A 19,925-nucleotide genomic window follows, 5' to 3' on the forward strand; every position below is an offset into this window, starting at 1 on the left:
AAAGCCTCTCCCTCGGGTCCGACCGAAGAATCCTGAGTCCTGAATCCCTTGGACGGAGCCGATGGGGTCGGAGCTGACGTCGGCACCGATAAGCCAGGAGGGGCTGTCGGAACCAAACTAGGGACATCACACGGAGCCGGAAGTATCGAAGCAGGTTGAAGGATAGGCTCCGGAGCCGACTGGGTCGGAGCCGAGAACAATTTAGCCAAAACCGGTGACTGAAGGAGTCTCTGCACCACTCTATCGATGTCCACATCTGATAAGGTCCTGGAGGATTTGGAGGACAGAGAGGGAGATCGAGACCTCCTCTCCGAAGGGGACCTGTGAGGAGGTGATGCTGGCCTAATGCTAGGCAATCGGCTCCGAATAGGTTCCAAAATGATTGGAGCCGATGCCGGTTCCATAACCACAGACACTTCCTGTGGGCCCGAGGACAATGGAGCCGAGGATGTTCAACTTATTCTTCCTTTCCTGAAGCACTCCTTGAGATGGATTGCTCCCAGACAATACACACAGACAGAATGTCCATCGGCAATGCACATTTTATAGCTGCACCTAGAGCATTTCTTGAATCCCGAGGGCTTATACTCCTTATAATCTTTGGACATGGTTAGCTACCACAAAGCAACAAAGACAACAATAACTGACAACAGTACCAATGGTAAAACAGTCACAAAGCGGGAAAAACACTACCTCAAACAAAAACCTCAAGATCTCTAACTAAAATGATCCTTTGGCACAACACAGGATGGGAAGACTAAAACCTCTAATTTAAACGGTTTTAGATCTGTAAAAATTATAACACAAGGAAGCAAGGGACAGACTAGGTTCCTCTTAACTGAAACAGGCCTAGCCCGTTGGAAACAGCTAGTGGGATACCACAGAAAAAACGATCAAACACAAAACTTTTTCACCATACAAGATTAGAACACACAATAGCTATTAAAATAGCTTTTTGTTTTAAACCAATTCTCTAACAATGAAGAAAAAAGGGTACTTAGCCACAGCCAAGAGCGAGACCACGTCCGAGCTACATGAGTGGCAAACGAGATCTGGGGATATAGAGCAGTGCAGCATGGGATACCATCTTATCCCAGCCAATAGAAAGACTTCGAGCTAGAAAAGTCTTGGCCGAGTCGGAGCCAACATTCGGCTCCGAACCCACGGGTAAGAATGTAGGCGAGATTGGACTACATAACATCAAGGATAATGCTGTTTTGGAGAGGCTGAGGGAAGAAAGCTGATCTAGGAGTTTTTGGTGTGGAGCTGTACCAAAAGCTTTGGAAAGATCTAGGGAGATAGAGGAGACTGTCCTTTGTTTCTCTCACTGTTAATTATATTTCTGAAGTTATAAAAGGTGGTTGTTTTCTTATGTTTAGGTCTAAAGCCATGCTGTGATTTTGTGATAAGATTATTTTGAAGTATAGATCCAAAGTTGGGAGTCCATGCATTTTTCAAGAATCTTTGCTAAAGGGGGCAATATATCGATCTGTAATTTGATAATCCCATTGAAGTACCACCTATATGAAGGGGAATGACATAAGATGTTTCAAAGAGGGTGTGGGTGAGGCTTTCACTGATTAATCATTTGATGAAAACTGATACCAGGTATGCTAGGGCTTTGGCAGCTATAGATAGGTATTCCATTGGTAGCTTGACAGCTACTTAAGTTGCAGGTTTCAATTTTGTGATGTCTTTTACTTGTAGATAAACAGACAAATTTGAATTGAAATAGGGTGTCATGAGCTACTGGTACTGTTGGTAGGATAAGGTATGAGGGGTTGTTTTTGAGTAGGTTAAGTACGGCTTGAATGAACTATGTGTTGAATTCATTGGCTATAGATTCAGGACTACTGCTGTTGTTAGGAGAGGGAATATCTGACTGTGCTGGCTTAAGCAGTTTATTTATGGACTTCAAAAAAGTCTGAAGTTCTTGTTTCAGTTGGAGATTGAAGAAGCAGAGTTGTTTATCAGATTTTATTTTGCATTTATCTGAATTTATCAAGGGTTGGTTGTCTACTATTTTATAGCCATACTTTCTCAGTTCTACCTCTCTGTCATGAGATGTTTAGTTTCCTTAGCCATGGAGCATGGTTGGATTTTACTCTTTCTTCTAAAGGGGGGCACTGTGATCTAGTATTTGCAATATTGCCGAGTTGAATTATGGGAATGTTTCAACCAGTGGTACAGCGTTTAGAGGGATCCAGTTGCAAGTTTGTTAATAAAATGTCATTATTGAAGCAACTTAAGCTGTGACATGTCTATAAACATTTTTTTGTTTAGGTTGTTAATGTGCTTGCAGCATATATGGTCAGGTGATCACATATTCAGGCAGGCATCCTGTATTATTTATATTATTCTTATGAGTGGTAAGTATCCAATCAAGTGCTGACTCTCTACCATTTCTTTTGTCTGTTCTAGTGGAAGCATTTATGACTTGTTTAAAATAATAGATGTTTTCTGTGGATGAATTAACTTCTGAGTCAGCAGTCTGCCAGTCAATATTGTGGTCTCCTAGTATGATAGTTTCGTGTGGTATATTGTTGATAAACCAATACATGACATCTTCACATACTATATTACTACTTGGATGGATGTAGAGGACAGCAATGTATATATTTTTGTTGATTTATTTTGAGTAGGGAGACTAGAAATTTGGCTTTCTGGAAAGTGGGAATAGAATTTGTATAAAGAGTTATATCTAGAGTATTTCTGGCTATAACGGCTGCCCCCTCCTGCAAGCCTTTTTTTACCTATCAAGTCTAATTATATTTTAACCTGGGGGGAGTATTTCATCATCTGTAATGCCAACATTCAGTCAAATTTCAAGGGCTATTAGCATGTTAGGGGAGTATTTAGATATGCATTCATGCCTGAATATCATGTATTTTATTGGTAAAACCTCTGATGCTTGTATTAATAGGCTGGGCTGTCTTATTGAAATCTGGGGCAGGATAGGTTTTAGATTATTTAATATTGATGGATTGTGCAGATGTAACTAGTTTGATTCTGGGTTGGGGTGTATAACTCCACTCAGTGGTAAAAGTCCGGATATAGCAAAGATGCATGCAACTGAGAAATTCTGATGTGAGTACTGGTTCTGGAAGCAGCCAAACAAAGTGGAGTGGCTGCTGACTACAATATTTACTACCTCAATTATTACTATGCTATTATTAACTACCCCACCCGCATCTACAAGCACTCCAATAAAAAATCACTTCTAAGACTGGATTTAAACCAACAAACCAAACAATGGGTACCAGGCAGGCTGTCTACCAGTCACTCCTTAGTGGACTGTTGAAGATGTTAGACTAAAGTCCCATCTGCTTCAGTTGGTGGTAGCTCAGTGGATATAAAAGATCCCAGGGTACTATCGGAAATAGCTGGAGAAGTACCCAGATGTCCTGGCCAAACTTCCCTTGCAGTATAAATACCACCTCAGGTTTCCTCTGAAAAGAGGTCACTAGTCTAATAGCACTAACCTAGTCAGCAAAGGATAGTGATATTCTTATCCAAGGTAAAATATGAGTTAGCAAGTGTACAGCCACAATGTCAACAGCTCACTTTGCTCTGGATTATGTGTCCTCTTCACTGATGATATTTGGGGTAACAGATCTCAGAGATGCACAAACATATTTCCTCTGTATGTATCACTCCTCCAAGATCTCAGAGGTGATGTTCCTGATGAGGATGAGGAGACACAGTGATGTACAGAAGCCAATGAGAGACCCTAGACAAAGATTTTGGACCCTCACTCCTGCCACTACAGAAGGATTCTCTCTCATGTCATTAAATGCCTTTGGCTTCAGTAAAGAAGTTTCTGTATCTTGAACAGGGGTGGAAGCTGAGGGTGGGACAGATGTCAAGGAATGCAAATACAGAAGGGTCTGTTCTGATGACACTGACAATAGTCCAAACTTACTGCACCACAATGAGGGCAGTAACACTGACAGCAAGAAGCTTGACACCATTAGGGTGAGTGCAATGAAGGGTGTGGCTTGCAGTTGGATGTGAATGGCTGATCCCTGACACTGGAACTAATAACACACTGATGCAAGTAGCATCAATGTGAAGGTCAATGACAGTGACATAATCAGCATTACCATTGATGAATGGTTTTATCTGAGTTTATATCAATGAACGTTGGTGTAATGATGTCAAAGTGTTGAGTAAAATGTGCTGCCCTAACTCAGAAATGTTTTGTGTTAATTGTAGACCTCGTTATTCATCTTGGGAGTTCTCTTCATTTATTCTGGTTAGTTTACATTCCACCTCAAGCCTGTCTGATCAGATAATGTGCTTGGAGCAAAATTATCCAAACTCCCTTCTGATTATTCTGGTGGATTTTAATAAGGCAAATCTCAGCCATGAACTTCCTAAATTTACACAGGATATAAAGTGTCCTACCAGAGACAGGAACACACTGAATCACTTTTATACAGTGTTAAAATATGCATATTATGCAGTCCTGTCTGATTCATTTGCTTCCTATCTATAAGAGCAAGTTAAAATCTGTTAAACCTGTGATCAATACAGCAAGAAGGTGGACTATTGAGGCAAAGATGAAGCTGCAAGCGTGCTTTGATTGTACAGATTGGAGTGTCTTTGAAGATTCTGGTGCTAACTTGCATGCACTGGCAGGCACAGTAACATCTTATGTCAGTTTCTGTGAAGGTATGGGTGTCTCTAGTAAAACCTGGTTAAAATTTAACAACTGCAAATCCTGGTTTACTGCTAAACTTAAGCAGCTTCATCAAGCCAAGGAAGATGCCTGTAAAAGTGGGGATAGAACACTTTTTAGACAGGCAAGAAGCATACTCACAAAATAAATCAAAGTGGCTAAAAAGAACTATTCTGAAAAGCTGAAATAAACAGATTTTTAGCCAATGATCCTCCATCAATGTGGAAAGGCCTGCAAAACATTACAAACTACAGGAAACCATCTCTCTACACTGCAGCTAATTACCAGCTGGCTGATGACTTGAATGTTTTTTACTGCAGGTTTGAAAAGCCTGAGACTACAAGTGACAGTATTCAGACTTATATGACTCTCTCTCTCTCTTCCATACATTCTCACGTTCAGCCTGCATTAATTATCTCTGAGGAGGATGTGTATCATCTTTTTAAAAGACACCAAATTAAGAAAGCAGCTGGTCCAGATGGGGTTTCACCCTCCTGTTTAAAAACATGTGCTTATCAACTAGGCTCCTCTTTTTACTTAGATGTTTAATAAATCATTAGAGCTGTGTGAAGTTCCCTTGTGTTTCAAACAAGCCACAATCATTCCAGTGCCTACAAAATCCACTAGAACAGGTCTGAATAACTACAGGCTTGTTGCTTTGAAATCAGTGATCATGAAAACTTTTAAAAGGCTGGTGTTAGCTCACCTGAAGGATACTACAGCTCCCTCATTGGACCCCCTTCAGTTTGCTTATCAAGAGAACCAGTCAGTCAGTGGATGATGCAGTTAATATGGGCCTGCACTATACCTTGCAACATATTGACAACCCAGGGACATATGCAAGGATTCTGTTTGTGGACTTCAGCTCGGCATTCAATACAATAATTCCAGAACTTCTTCAGCTGAAACTCTCCCAGCTTTCTGTTCCTGCCTCTACCTGTTAATGGAGCACCATTTTCTAACCAATAGGAAACAGCAGGTGAAATTGGGGGACTTTACATCTAGCTATCGTACGATCAATACAGGTGCTCCCCAGGGATGTGTGCTCTCCTCACTGCTGTTCTCCCTCTACACTAATGACTGCACCTCTAAGGACCCCTCTGTCAAAATTGTTAAATATGCAGAGGATACAACTATCATTGGGCTCATCAGGAATGGTGATGAGTCTGCATACAGATGGGAGGTTGAGCAGCTGGCTCTTTTGTGTAGTCAGAATAATCTGGAACTGAACATCTTAAAACTGTGGAGATGACAGACAGCGGACTTCATAAGTGGTACTACAATATTAACCCGCCTCTTTATATTTAATACCACTGTGTCATTTGTGGAATCCTTCAAGGTTTTGGGATTTATAATCTAGACCCACCATCACAGGCCATCAAGTTCGTAAACGGTTAATTCAACTTATTAGGTTGGGGTATTCTTTTTCCCAAGCCTCCGAGGATTCTGCAGTATTGTTTACATATTGTTAATACTTGTTTCTTTCAGAACTTATTTCAGTAATTCTTGCACTGAGTTGCACTTTGTATGTATATGCATATTTACTTTTTTTGTCTTGTTCTTAATAGTAGCATGTATGTCATTTAAGTAATTCATACTTGGAGAGTCACTGAAACCAGAGTCAAATTCCTTGTATGCATGCATAACTGGCCAATAAATATGATTCTGATGAGGAAAAGGGTTATGGTTCCAAGCTGTGTTCACAGTCAATATTCAGAAGGATCTTCTAAGACAGATGTCAGCTCAGTAAGGCTGTACGCCACCCTTCCTGGGACAGCCACACAAATCATGTAGGCCAGTGAGAAAAACCATGGCGATCCAGCTAAAAAGGGTAAATCAGATAAAAGGCATCTATCTGCACCAAAATCACAGAGGGATAAGGAAGACATATTTTGCTTAGCCCTGAAAAATGCAACCACAGGGCTCTAGCAGTCTAACTCAAAGTACAGTTGTGTACACTTACCACAAACGTAGATGTTTGAGTGTATTCACTGTTGCAGTCATTATATTTGGGTTATCTGTTTGCAGCTAGCCCTCAGTCGGCCTGATTATCAAAGTCGTGGGACCTGCGTCGGTTGCTGTTTCATCTTCCATGACGTCAGGTAGTCAGGGGTATAAAGCATACAGCCGATGCCATTACATCAGTTTTTCTTGCCCCAGATTTCAGGTGCCCCCATAAAGGGAAGCAATTATATACAAGGTTGCACATCCAACAAAAAGCAAATACACCAGAAAGCTTAAATACAGTAAACAAGAAGAGAGGCATAGCTAACAGAAGTCAGGGGGCTGGAGGGAGGGTAACCAAGACTGCAACAGTGAATACACTCGAACATCTAAATTTATGGTAAGTGTACAAAACTGTACTATGTTCTTCGTGTTTCACTGTTGCAGTCATTACATTTGGGTAAATTCCCAAAGCTAAGGAAGGGAGGAGGCAGTTACTGAGCATTAGGATTAACTATTAGGCCCTGCAGAACTGCAGTGGCAAAACCAGCTCTGGATTTAGAAAAAATTGGCAAGTGGTAATGCTTGGTGAAGGTATGTGCAGAACTCCAGTTAGCAGCTTCTAGGATGTCCCTGGTAAGAACTCCTCTGAGAAAGGCTGTAGAAGTAGATGCAGCCCTAGTGGAATGGGGTCTTATCCCCTGTGGGGTAGGTTTTCCATGGTGCTTATAGCAGAAAAGAATGCAATGGCCTATCCATTTAGAAATGGTATGCTATGAAATGGACTTCCCCTCTGCCCCTGCAGCAGAGGCAACTAGCAGCTGTTCAGATTTCCTGAGAGGCTTGGTCCTGTCCAAGTAAAATCTAAGTTGTCTGTGCACGTCAAAGGAGTGCACTATTCGTTCCCCTTTGTTCTGTGGATTAGAAAAGAAGGTTGGCAAATGAATGGACTGATTAAGGGCCACACTAGATACCACCTTGGTCATAAAGGAAGGATTGTTTCTGAGGGACACCCTGTCCGCATGAAAGATAATGAAAGGCTCCACTGCCATGAGGGCCTGTAATTCAGACACCCTCCTTGCTGAAGTGATGGCAAGAAAGAAGGCTGTTTTCCAAGAAAGGAATTTCAACTCAGCAGTTGCAGATGGCTCAAAAGGAGGTAGAGTGAGCTTTTCCAATACACAGTTAAGGTCCCAGGCAGGACTAGGAGCTCTCCTGGGTGGTCTTAAATTTTTGGCCCCTCTGAGGAATTGTTTCAGTAAGGGGTGAGAGAAGAGGGGTGGCTCAGTATTTCAAGGTGCTGAAATGGCTGAGGCATGAATTTTAATGGAAGAGAAGGAAAGGCCCTTGTGAAGCATCTCTGTTAAGTATTGAAAAATATGCGGTAAACTGGGCACAGTTGTGTCCATCCCGGGTCTGGCTCCAGGAACAGAATCTTTTCCACTTTTCAGCATAGGATTTTCTAGTACTAGGCCTCCTTGCCTCCAGGATGACATCCAGCACTTGTTTACTGAGGGATGGTGTAGGAGAACTCAGGTAATTAGCCAGGCTGCCAGGTTCAGGGTTTGAAGCTGGGGGTACAGAACCTGGCCATCCTGCTGGGACAGTAGGGAAGGAGTCTGAGGCAGGTGCCATGGTTCCAGTAGTGACATACTGTGCAAGAGGGGGTACCAGTGTTGGCGTGGCCAGTCTGGTGCAATGAGTATTGTCCTTGGGTTGTCCTGTTTGATCTTTAGCAAAACTTTCGAGAGAAGAGCCAGAGGGGGAAAGCTAAACTGACAGGCTTTCCCAGGTAAAGGACAGGGCATCCGCTTTCCAAGCTTGTCTGTGGAGAGTCCTTGTGCAGAATTTGTCCAACTGGGAGTTCTGAGGGGAGGTAAGCAGGTCTATCTCCGGGCTCCCCCATTTGATTCTCAGAATGTTGAATATCTTTGGCTCCAATTTCCACTCGTGTGGGTCCATGAGATTTCTGCTTAGGTCATCTGCCAGTGTATTTAGTTTGCCTGGCAGGAAATGAGCTTGTAGGTGCACTTGGTACCTCAAAGCTGTATTCCACAGAGCCATGGCTAGTCTGCAGAGGGGGTATGACTGGGTTCCCCCCTGCTTGTTTATGTACCACATAACAGTGGTGTTGTCCATCTTCACCAATAATTGTCCTGGAAGAATGTGGTCCTTGAAGGCTGTCAGAGAATTCTGTACAGCTAACATTTCTTTTTGACTAATATGCAGGTGCATTTGAATCAGATTCCATTTGCCCTGAATGCACTGCCCTGCCAAGTGAGCCCCCCATGCATAGTCTGATGCGTCTGTTGTTAGGGTTTGGGCGGCAGGGGGTAGAGTGAATGGCAGTCCTTTGTTGTGGTGGCAGGCCTCTGCCCACCAAAGGATCTGTCTTTATACAAGGAATGATGGGAATCATTGATTCCAGGTCCTGAGAATGTTGACACCATAGGCTTTTTAGATACCATTGTAGTTTCCTCACATGCAGTCTTGCATATGGAATTAGTAGAATGCAGGAGGCCATGAACCCCAGGGCTTGCAGTATTTTCCTTACAGATAGCTGGGTCTTTGTGGCCAGTAGTTTGAAGTAGGCTGCCAAATAAACTTGTTTCTCTGGCGTGAGGCAGGCCATCTGGGAAGTTGTATTCAAGCTTGCTCCCAGGAATACAATTTGTTGGCAGGGTACTAGGTGAGATTTCTTTTCATTTACGGTGTACCCCAGAGAAGTTAGCAGTTCCTTTACAAATGCAATGCCAGATGATGTAGTAGTATGTCCTGGCTTTCTGACTGAATTAGACAATCGTCCAGGTATGGGTTTATTTGAATATTTCTTTGCCTGCAGAATGCAATGACTGGAGCTAGGCACTTTGTAAATACCCAGGGCGCAATAGATAAGCCAAAGGGCAGTGCAGAGGACTGATAGTGCACGTAGCCTGCTCTGAAACGTAGGTATTTTCTGCAAGATTCCCTTATTCGGATGTGCAGGTAAGCTTCCTTTAAATCCAATGTTGCCAACCAGGCATTTTTGCCTAGCATAGGAAGCAGCTGGTGAAGAGTTAGTATTTTGAATTTTGGGATTACCAAAAAGGTGTTTAGGATAGACAAGTCCAGGATAGGACACCAGGTACTGTCTTTTCTGGTTACCAGGAAAGTCTTGAGTAAAAGCCTTGTCCCCATTCCTCTTCTGGGACAGGTTGAATAGCCCTGATGCTTAAAAGATTGAGAACCTGCTGTTGAGCCTCTGCCCACTGGTTTGGGGGTAGGTCTGGCCAACCGTTTGGGGTTGGTAAGGAGTGGAAGTGGAATCTGTATCCTTGGGAGACTATATTTAGAACCCATTTGTCTTGGGTAATGAGTTCCCAATTTTTTTCATGCAGGGCGATCTTTCCTCCTAAAGGAAAAGTCAGTTGAGCAGGGCATTGTGACAGTTTACTATAGGGGGTGTCTACCACTTCCAGCTTTGGAAGAAGGAGCCCCCACTGCTTAGGTCTGTGAGTACCTTGAGACTGGGTGGTCTGCTGGTTCTGGGTTTGGACTGAGAAGGCCTGGAAGAGACAGGAAAGGACCAATTCTTAGAAGACCAGTGCCTTCTAAATCTGGGAGGCTGTACTTGTAGGACATCTTTAACAGTTTGCATAGATTTAGCTTTTTCCTCCATCTTTTTAAGTACTTCTTCTGCTTTGTTACCAAACAGGCGGTCTTGGTTTAGCTTTAACATGATCTGGTAAAGTTTTCTCCTTAAGCCAAGCATGCCTTCTAAGTACAGACCCAGTGACAGCAACCCTGCAAGATGCCTCTAAGGAATCAAAACCACATTGCAAAGTATGTTTACCAACTTGTTCAGCAGAATGCATTAAATCTTGTAATTCTTTATTTTCAGCACAGTCAGGAATTAACATAATTTTCTGTTTAAGTAATCCAATAATATGCTGCTGATACTTTAACATATGAAACTGGCAGTTTAAGGCCCTAATGGCCAAGGTAGCAGAAGTGTATACCTTCTTACCCCATCTGTCTAGGGCCCGGAATTTTTGGCAGTAGTAGCCTTAATGCCTTTGGGTCCCTGTGAAGTGGTCTCTGGATCTGCAGCAGGACTCTTAAAGAGTAACTTGTGAGGGTCAGGTACTCTGTAATACCTGTCAGGTTTCCTGGGAGCCGGAGGTAAAGTGTCTGGCGCCAGGCTAGATTCCATGAAGGCATCATCCACAATGTCCAGTACAGGGGGAATAGCCAAAGGCCTTTGTTGAGGTAGGAGTAAGAATTCTCTAAGCCTCTTTTTGGAGTCAGAGTAATCCTGGCTTTCCCAGCGGAAATGCTCCCTAAGATTATGCAAAGTTTCACCAAAAGAGAAATCTTCTGGAGGGGAAACAGAGGGAATGGAGTCCTCTGCATCAGAATCCTCATAGGTAGAGAAGGACAAAATCCTGGTCATCAGAAGAAACAGAAATTTCAGAATCCTGATCCGAAGAATCAGAAGGAAAATCAGTTCTAGGTCTTTTAGAGGGAGAAGGGTGGCTTCCCCTGATTAGAGTAATAAGGATTTCAGTCATTCTTATTTGTTTTTTAGGCATAGGGGCCTGACCAATGCGGTCTGGGCATCAGTTTTCTAGGCGTGGATCGAGTTTTAGGCCTTGAAGAAGAAGATGGCATTGGCTTGATATGCAAGTCAGTAGGCCTGAATACACCCTCAGAAGCCGGTGCCTGCACAGCAGCTCCAGACCCATCCAAGGTAGAGACATCCGCAGGTTCCATAGTCGAAGAAGCATCTCTCGGCATACCGAACTCCGAATGGGTCTCGGTAGACGCCTGCGAATCTGAAGTAGCGGGTATCAGGGGCTGTGAAGACGCCTCACTGAGTACCGGCGAACTGGCGGCTAGCTTAACGGAAGCAGCTTTGGACCTATGCGGTCTGTCTTTATCTTTACGTTTTTTCGTAATGTCGGTAGTCGGATGGCTTACTGAAACCATTTCTGGATAATTGAACAGAGTACCAAAATAGTTAGAAGCGAAAATGAACAGACGATGAATAGTTCGAGGATTGAAGAAGGCACAAAACTGACAGCGAGGGACGTTGTGGTCTGGGCCTAAGCAAGGAATGCAGTACGAATGAAAATTTTTATGAGGTATTTGTTTTCCACAAGAAATACAATTGTTAACTTTGACTGACATCGGTTTAGAGCAAGAAAAAGGATCCCCAATGGGGTACTTAGCTTTTTTGAAGACTTCGGATCTGAAACTCGAAAATGAAAATTTCAAGAGTCGGACGACTGGCACTTGAGAACTGCTTCTGCTTCGGGCACCGCACGGCGAGAAAGACTGATGTAATGGCATCGGCTGCATGCTTTATACCCCTGACTACTTGACGTCATGGAAGATGAGACAGCAACTGACGCAGGACCCAAGACTTTGATAATCAGGCTGACTGAGGGCTACCTGCAAGCAGATAACTCAAACATAATAACTGCAACAGTGAAACACGAAGAACATCAACTAACAGACAGCAGCTTAACTGAAGCAATGACATCATCAGTTAATGAAGTCATACTCAGTGAGTTTAGTAACTTGGCAGAAGACTTATTAGAAACCACAGCTAAAATAACAGTAGGCCCAAATCCAACACCTAATGTTTTAAGGACCTTAGGAAGAAGGTCTGTGTTTCACAACTACATCATGCATACCTCTCAACTGTACAGATTTTCACAGAATGTCCAGATTTTTGCCTCAAATATTTGGTCTGTTCCTCATAAAATCTGTTGTTTTCTGGCAAATCATGGAGGATTGAAGTTACTACACAATGACATATAGTTGAGTTTCAGACTTCATATCCTTCAGTAAATGCATGCTAACACAAACCTTGTTATTCTAGCAGCTTTCTAAGTTTATAGGAGCAATATTTAAAATCTGTCCCTATTGTTTGGACTTTGTCCACCCATTATTTTAGGATTTGTCCAAATAGGTATGACTATATGCTGAATCACTTTGTTTAGATTTTGTAGACTCTAAAGAAATTGTAACTCTGGCTCCAACACCAGAGTTGGCAGACTAGGCTCTAAAGCTTAATGTAAGTTCTCGAGGATGGGGAATACAGAAAAACTACAAAGAATGAAAATGTTAGTCAAAAGTCAAGTTTCTGATAAAAACTGTGTTTAGATGTATAAAAAGGGGGAAAGTGAAATTCAAGCAATAAAAAAAGATCAATTTATAGAATATTAAAATAAAATAACAAAGGAGTTTACTGGAGCTGAGGGCTGTTTGTATAATGCGACTGTTTTCTTGCATATTAAAAGATATCTGGAGAGGAAGGTCTTCACGCAGAGTATCACAGCTGAGGGGGATGGGTTCATTAGCTTGGGAAATTTAGAGCTTACCTAACATCATTAGTTCAGCAGTTAAGGAGTATGGACCACCTCGAGATCTAAACATCTACTAGTCCCCTAATAGTCAGAGGAAATGTTGACTCATGACATGTCTACATAGGGTGTAAGCAGAACGGACAGTTCAAAAGGAACACAGAAGAGTAGTCTGAAATGCTGTAGTACACAAAGGAATAATAGTTCTATTACAAGCTACTCCTTCACTGAATTTACATGTAGGAATGTTGTTTCTACTAGTAAGCAATTCCCCAGTGGTCATTCTGTCTATAAAATACAGGAAAAGGCATTTCTATCATGTCATAGGAAGTCAGAGTAGTTTATGTTAAGCGCACCATCATTACTGTAGCACATGCATATAGACCCTATGTTAGTAGGAAGACAATAAATCCTTGGGGAGGCTGTTACCCCAAAACAGTGAGTTTCTTTCACAAGTAAGTACAAAAATGGATTTTAAAGTGTGCAGTACTGCTTCTGGATTAGCTAGTAAAGCAATATTTAGCTAACAATCCACATCACATCAGAACATAACTAGTATATACCCACCTCACTGCAAGACATGAAATGACCTCTTTGCCACATTGCTGTGTGAGAAGTGGCAGGAAGTTCTTTCCATCCCACTTGCTGATATAGCAGGGAAGTGGTTTGCGTTCCCGTTTGTATGGGATTTGAACAGTATAGAGACGCAATGTCTCCTTGTTATCTTCTACCTTGCCAAACCTGCAAGAAAACAAATTAAAATCATTCATATATTTGCAATTTCTGCTACCTAATTTAACCCTGAAAACAATTACAAGACTCTAAATACGATTTTACTTAAATACATCATTTTATACCATACTGAACATTTTGTTTGTAGGAAGTAACCTGTACTGCGTTTAAAGCAAGCTGCATATTTTGGAGACCAAATGCTGAAATGTGTTAATCAAAGAAGCTGTAGTACCTTTCAGCCAAGGTGTTAATTACACCTTGCTAGCTTGAGGACAGCAGTTTTCTCAAGCTGTTTGTTCAACCTTTTTTAAGAGAACATATCTGCACAATAGTATATATATATATATATATATATATATATATATATATATATATACACACACATACATATACACGTTTTTCACAATTTAAGGTATATCATCACTCGATTTGAGTAGTAAATTAAGTGCAAAACTAAACTAAGATGTACTAAAACTGTACTGAATCAAGAAAATAATCAGTAACTGAGCCATATTTAAAATAAAAATTGCATATATAAAAATTGCATTTTCTACTGTGAAAAATAACTGCTTTTGAAAATAAACTCACATTTGCATCTTGACTGTGCATACCTCTGCAGTACAAGTTGTAATGTTCCTTGAAAAGGATTGCACCATAATGTCTTACTTGAACAGCAGTTTGTTAAGACCCCTGCCAGGAAATATATTGTGAAAACAAGAAGGTATATTCTGAATTTCAAAAAGTAAAACTGCACCCTCAAGAAATATTATCTAGGACTGCTATAAAAGAGAAAGAGATTGGTCATTCAGTGAGCTGCTCTGTCTGTTACGAGAGTCAGCTGCTGGTGGTTACGTGGAAATACTGCCTGTAAGAACTCTGCAAATATTGTAATGTTAGAATCCAAAGCAGCTTGAGCTGAATCAACCAAAAGACAACTCTGAGCATGAAGCCTGTCACAGCTTTCCTGCTAGCAGGGAAAGGGAGGCTGAGTCATGAAAGGACAATGCTCAGAACAACAGAAATTAGATGGCCACACCCTGGCATAAAAAATACACCAAAAAGGGGGAGGGAGATGGAAAGAGAGAGCAGCTATTGTAGCAGTGTTCATTCTAACATTTACTGTTATGGTAAGTTAAACTTATGCAACAGCACTATGTTCATCATACTGATCACTGCTGCTGTAGCCTTAACTATACGGGTAGATTACCTTCGCTAACTACACTTGGGAGGTGGAAGAAGAGTCCAGAAGGCCATGGAGAAGCAAAGCTTGATCTGGAACTACTGAAGGAATCAAGCTTATAGTGCTTTGTAAAAGTATATACAGAGGACCAAGTAGAAGCTTCTAGAATACTCTTAGAATCCATACCTTTCCAAAAAGCCCTAGATAAGCCAAGGTCTTAGTAGAGTGGGCCTTGACCCTGTTTGGAATAGATTAGTTATGGCGAGTATAATAAAAGGTTAACAGCCACAAACAACCATTTGGAAATAGTTTGTTATGACACAGCTTGTTGCTTCTTCTTCTTCTTACCATGAAATGAACAATTGATCTGAAGATTTGTTTATATAGTTGTTTGTGGATGTCCAAGGTATATATTATTCTTATTTCCTCATTTTAAGGTTAAGGAAAGAAAAAAAGGGAGATGGTAAGTTTGGCTTAAAGTACACTCAAATAACACTTCAGGCATAAAAGAAGGATTAGTTCTCAAAAGAAACCCTATTCCTATGGAAAACGAGATAGAGTTGACTCACCAGAAGAGCTTGCATCTCAGATACCCTTCTTACAGAGGTCAAAATAATCAGTAAAACTGTTTTCCATGTTAAAATCCTCAAGGAAGCCAGATTCGCTGGTTCAACTGGAGCAAGTGGCAGCTTCTCTAACACAAAATTAAGGAGGGGCCACCAGTTTACTAGGAGGCCCGAGGAACAGAGAGAGATTCTTGACACTTCTGAAAAATACTCTGCGAAGATAAGCAAGTCTTTCTAAATATGGAAAAAATGTGGATGCCCTACAGCCTGCAATGAGCTAGAACAGGACCTAGACATTGTGAGCACTCTTGGTGCAATGGATAGTCTAAAGTAACACAGAGAACTGATAATGTGTTCCAGACACACAAAACTTTAAGAAATGTCTGAAGTCTGGATAAACAGGGATACAATGATATGCATTTTTAAGTCTAGTGTTACTAGGGAACTTGAAAAAGGGAGAAGAGGTAATAGATTGTGAAGTGACATCACTTGAATTTGGGTACTATCATAAACAGGTTTATGAAAGAAAGATATAAAACTAGTCTCCAATCATTTTCTTTCTTTGGCACTAGGAACATCCTTGAATAAAAACCTTTTCCCACCTGGGAAGGAGAAACTGGTTCTATTACTTCTTGGGACAGCATGTGATGAAGAACAGGTGGAAACAAGAGAGGCTGATCTGGAGGATGAGAAATGATCTCCTAGAAAGAGGAATTTCCTCACACTACCATCTGTAACCCTGACAAATGATTTTCAGAACACATTTGTCTGAAACACCTGTTGCCAAAGGGAAAAATGGAGATTCAGACTTTCCGGAAGAAAAATGGAGCCAGGGTGGGAGGAGTCACGAGGTCTCTTGAATGGTCACTCAAACTTGTTGGACTGTCCTCTGGTTTTAGGATGTTCAAGACTTTTTTTATTACCCTTGCCATTTCTTTTTAAATGTCTGGTTACCTGAATTTTGTTGAGACTGTTTATTCGACGTTTTTGCCAAAATTGGATGAAGGGATGGAAAATGTCTTGGACAATTTGAAATGGGATGGCTGAAAAATGTTAGATTCCCTGGATCAGCCTGCCCTTTTCATCACACTTTTTGATTACCTCTGCAGCAGAGGCGCCAAAAACTAAATCTGTATCCAAGGGAGAATTTAAAATCTCATTTTTATAATCATCTGGGAGTGTCTGAGAATGCAGCCAAGCAAACCTCCTCATAACAGAACCTGTGGCCACAGCCATGGAAGAATTATCAACAAAGCCATACACACTCTGCTAACAATGGCTAGTGACCTGTGCAATAGAATAAACTAAATTATTTAAAGTAGATTTTTCCTCACAAGAAGAAACTGCAGGTATAACATTCCTCATTTTTCCTCGCAAGAAGAAACTGCAGATATAACATTCCTCATACTTTTAACTGTTTGTCTGAAAACTAACTTATAATCCTGATAATTAAAAAATCTGAAAATCAAAATTGCAGATCTAGACTTTTTCCCAGTACCTATCAATAATTTTCTGATACTTATCAGAAAGAGAAGGATTTGAATTAACTAAGTGCTTAGCAGCAGTGGGATCAACTACAGCTACTGGGTCGGGTTTAGTAATAGCATTTAAAAATGTAACAGACTGAGGAACTTTATAAATCTTATCTACCTTTTTAGGGGCAGCTGGCCAACTGTAAAGAAAATTGTAGGCAATAAAACACACACACACACACACACACACACACACACACACACACACACACACACACACACACACACACACACACACACACACACACACACACACACACACACCCTCCAAAGCTAACAGAAAGTACAGTTTTGTACCTACCATAAATGTAGATGTTCAAGTGTCTTCACTGCTGCAGTCATTACACTTGGGTTATCCTGCCGTCAGGCGGTCCCCGCAGTCGGCCAGAGTTCCAAAGTCTTGGTCTGGCGTCGGTTGCTGTCGCTTCTTCCCTGACGTCAGTGCACCAGGGGTATACAAGATGCAGCCGACACCATTTTCTTCAGTTTTTCTTGCCCCAGATGTCAGGTGCCCCCAAAAGGATAGGCAATACATATTGCTTACAAAACATACATAAGGTAAAAAGATAACCTTTAGTAGCTAGCAAATACACCACATAGAAAGTATAGTGTAGATAGTTATAGATAAGACCCAGCTAATAAAGAGGGGAAGGCGGGTGGGTAACCAGGACTGCAGCAGTGAAGACACTCGAACATCTACATTTATGGTAGGTACAAAACTGTACTATGTTCATCGTGTTTCACTGCTGCAGTCATTACACTTGGGAAGAATCCCAAAGCTGAGTCAGGGTGGCTGGTTCTAGAGAGGATTTGGTGTGGCTATGAGGCCCTGCAGCACTGCAGTGGCAAAGTCAGCTCTGGATCTGGAGTAAAGTGGCAAATGGTAATGCTTGGTAAAGGTGTGCACTGAACTCCAAGTTGCAGCTTCCAAAATGTCCTTGGTAGGTACTCCTCTAAGATAGGCAGTAGAAGTTGCAGTTGCCCTGGTGGAATGTGGTCTAATGTTAGATGGTACAGGCTTCCCATGCTGTGTGCAGCAGAACCGGATACAGTGTCCTATCCACTTTGAAATGGTCTGCTTTGAAATAGCCTTTCCCTGTGATCTTGCAGCATAGGATACAAACAATTGCTCAGTTTTCCTGAAAGCTTTAGTTTTGTCCAAGTAGAAGCGTAATTGTCTGTGTATGTCCAAGGAATGTAGAATTCTCTCCCCTTTATTCTGGGGGTTTGGATAAAATGTTGGCAAGTGAATAGTTTGGTTAAGAGCCACACTGGATACCACCTTAGGCATAAATGAAGGGTTTGTTCTTAAGGAAACCCTGTCTTGGTGAAAAATGATGAAGGGCTCCACTGCCATTAGTGCCTGTAGTTCTGAGACTCTGTGCGGAGGTTATTGCCAGTAGCAGGGCAGTTTTCCATGATATATATTTTATTTCTGCTGTATTGGCTGGCTCAAAAGGAGGTAACGTGAGTTTTTCCAAGACAAAGTTGAGGACCCAAGTAGGCGCTGGTGCTCTCCAGGGCGGTCTTATGTTTTTAGCCCCTCTGAGGTACTGCTTTAGCAATGGATGAGAGAAAATAGGAGGATCTGTGTTGTAATGAGCTGAGATGGCAGAAGCGTGGATCTTAATGGATGAGAAGGATAGTCCTTTGTCCAGCATCTCAGTTAAATACTGTAGTATCTGGGGTATGTTAGGGACAAGAGGGTCACGGCTTTGAGCCTGGTTCCAGGCACAGAATCTCTTCCACTTTTCTGAATAAGATTTCCTGGTGCTAGGCCTCCTGGCCTCGAAAATGACATCCATAACAGCTTTAGAGAGAGGTGCTGGTGTTGCCTGTTTGGCTAATGAATCTGCCATGCAGCCATGGATAAGGTTTTGAGCTGACTGTGCAGGATCTGACTGTTTTGTTGAGTCAGAAGGTGTGGAATTTGAGGCAAAATCCAAGGTGGGCCTTGAGCTAAGTTCTTTAAGACTGGGTTCCAATGTTGGCGTGGCCAGTCTGGAGCAATCAGAGTCATCTGTGGTTTTTCTTGTCTGGCTTTTAGGAGAACCTTCGAAAGGAGAGGCAGAGGAGGGAAGGCATAAATGTGTAGGCCTTTCCAGCTGAACGAAACAGCATCCACTTTCCATGCTTGTGTGTGATAAGTCCTTGTGCAGAATTTTTGTAGTTGGCAGTTCAGTGGGGAGGCAAAGAGATCTATGTCAGGGCACCCCCATTTTTTGCATTATCATGCTGAAAACTTGTGGATTTACTTTCCACTCGTGAGGATCCATGATGTTTCTGCTTAGGTCGTCTGCCAGAGTATTTTTCTTTCCTGGCAGGAATTGTGCTTGCAGATGAACTTGATAAATTAGAGCTGTGTTCCACAAGGTTATGGCTTGTCTGCATAGGGGGTAAGAATGAATGCCCCCTTGATTGTTTATGTACCACATTACTGTGGTGTTGTCTGTCTTTAGTAATAATTGTCCTGGATGCAGAAGGTCCTTGAAAGCTGTTAGGGCATTTTGTACAGCCAACATCTCTTTTTGATTGATGTGTAGATGCATTTGGTTTGTGGTCCATTTGCCCTGAATACATTTTCCTGCCATGTGTGCTCCCCAGGTGTAATCCGAAGCATCTGTTGTTAAAGTCTGCCTGGCTGTGGGTAGAGTGAAAGGCTGACCCTTGTTGAGGTGACATGCCTGTGCCCACCATCGAAACTCCTGTTGCAAGCAGGAAATTAGTGGTATTACCGTTTCCAAGCTGTGAGAGTGTTGAGTCCAAACACTTTTTAGGTACCATTGTAATTTCATCATATGCAGTTTGGCATATGGAATTAGAAGTATGCAGGATGCCATGAATCCCAAGGCCTGCAGAATTTTTCTTGCAGGGAGTTGGGACTTTGTTGCCATCAATTGAAAATACTGAGCCAGTTGTCCTTGTTTGTCTGGCGTGAGA

At 41.9% G+C, this 19,925-nt stretch overlaps 1 protein-coding gene across 1 annotated transcript in view; it reads right to left on the bottom strand.

The window, feature by feature from the left end:
• PREB (prolactin regulatory element binding) overlaps window positions 1-19,925 on the bottom strand; it is a 491,749-nt gene that overhangs the window by 196,106 nt on the left and 275,718 nt on the right. Inside the window, exon 6 of the mRNA XM_044062359.1 lies at window positions 13,543-13,716. Coding sequence (XP_043918294.1) covers window positions 13,543-13,716 — 174 coding nt within the window. The remainder of the gene's footprint in view (window positions 1-13,542; window positions 13,717-19,925) is intronic.

The sequence above is a fragment of the Protopterus annectens genome, chromosome 2.part1 (genome assembly GCF_019279795.1).
Source record: "Protopterus annectens isolate FY-2018-M chromosome 2.part1, PAN1.0, whole genome shotgun sequence".
Classification (NCBI taxonomy): Eukaryota; Metazoa; Chordata; order Ceratodontiformes; family Protopteridae; genus Protopterus; species Protopterus annectens.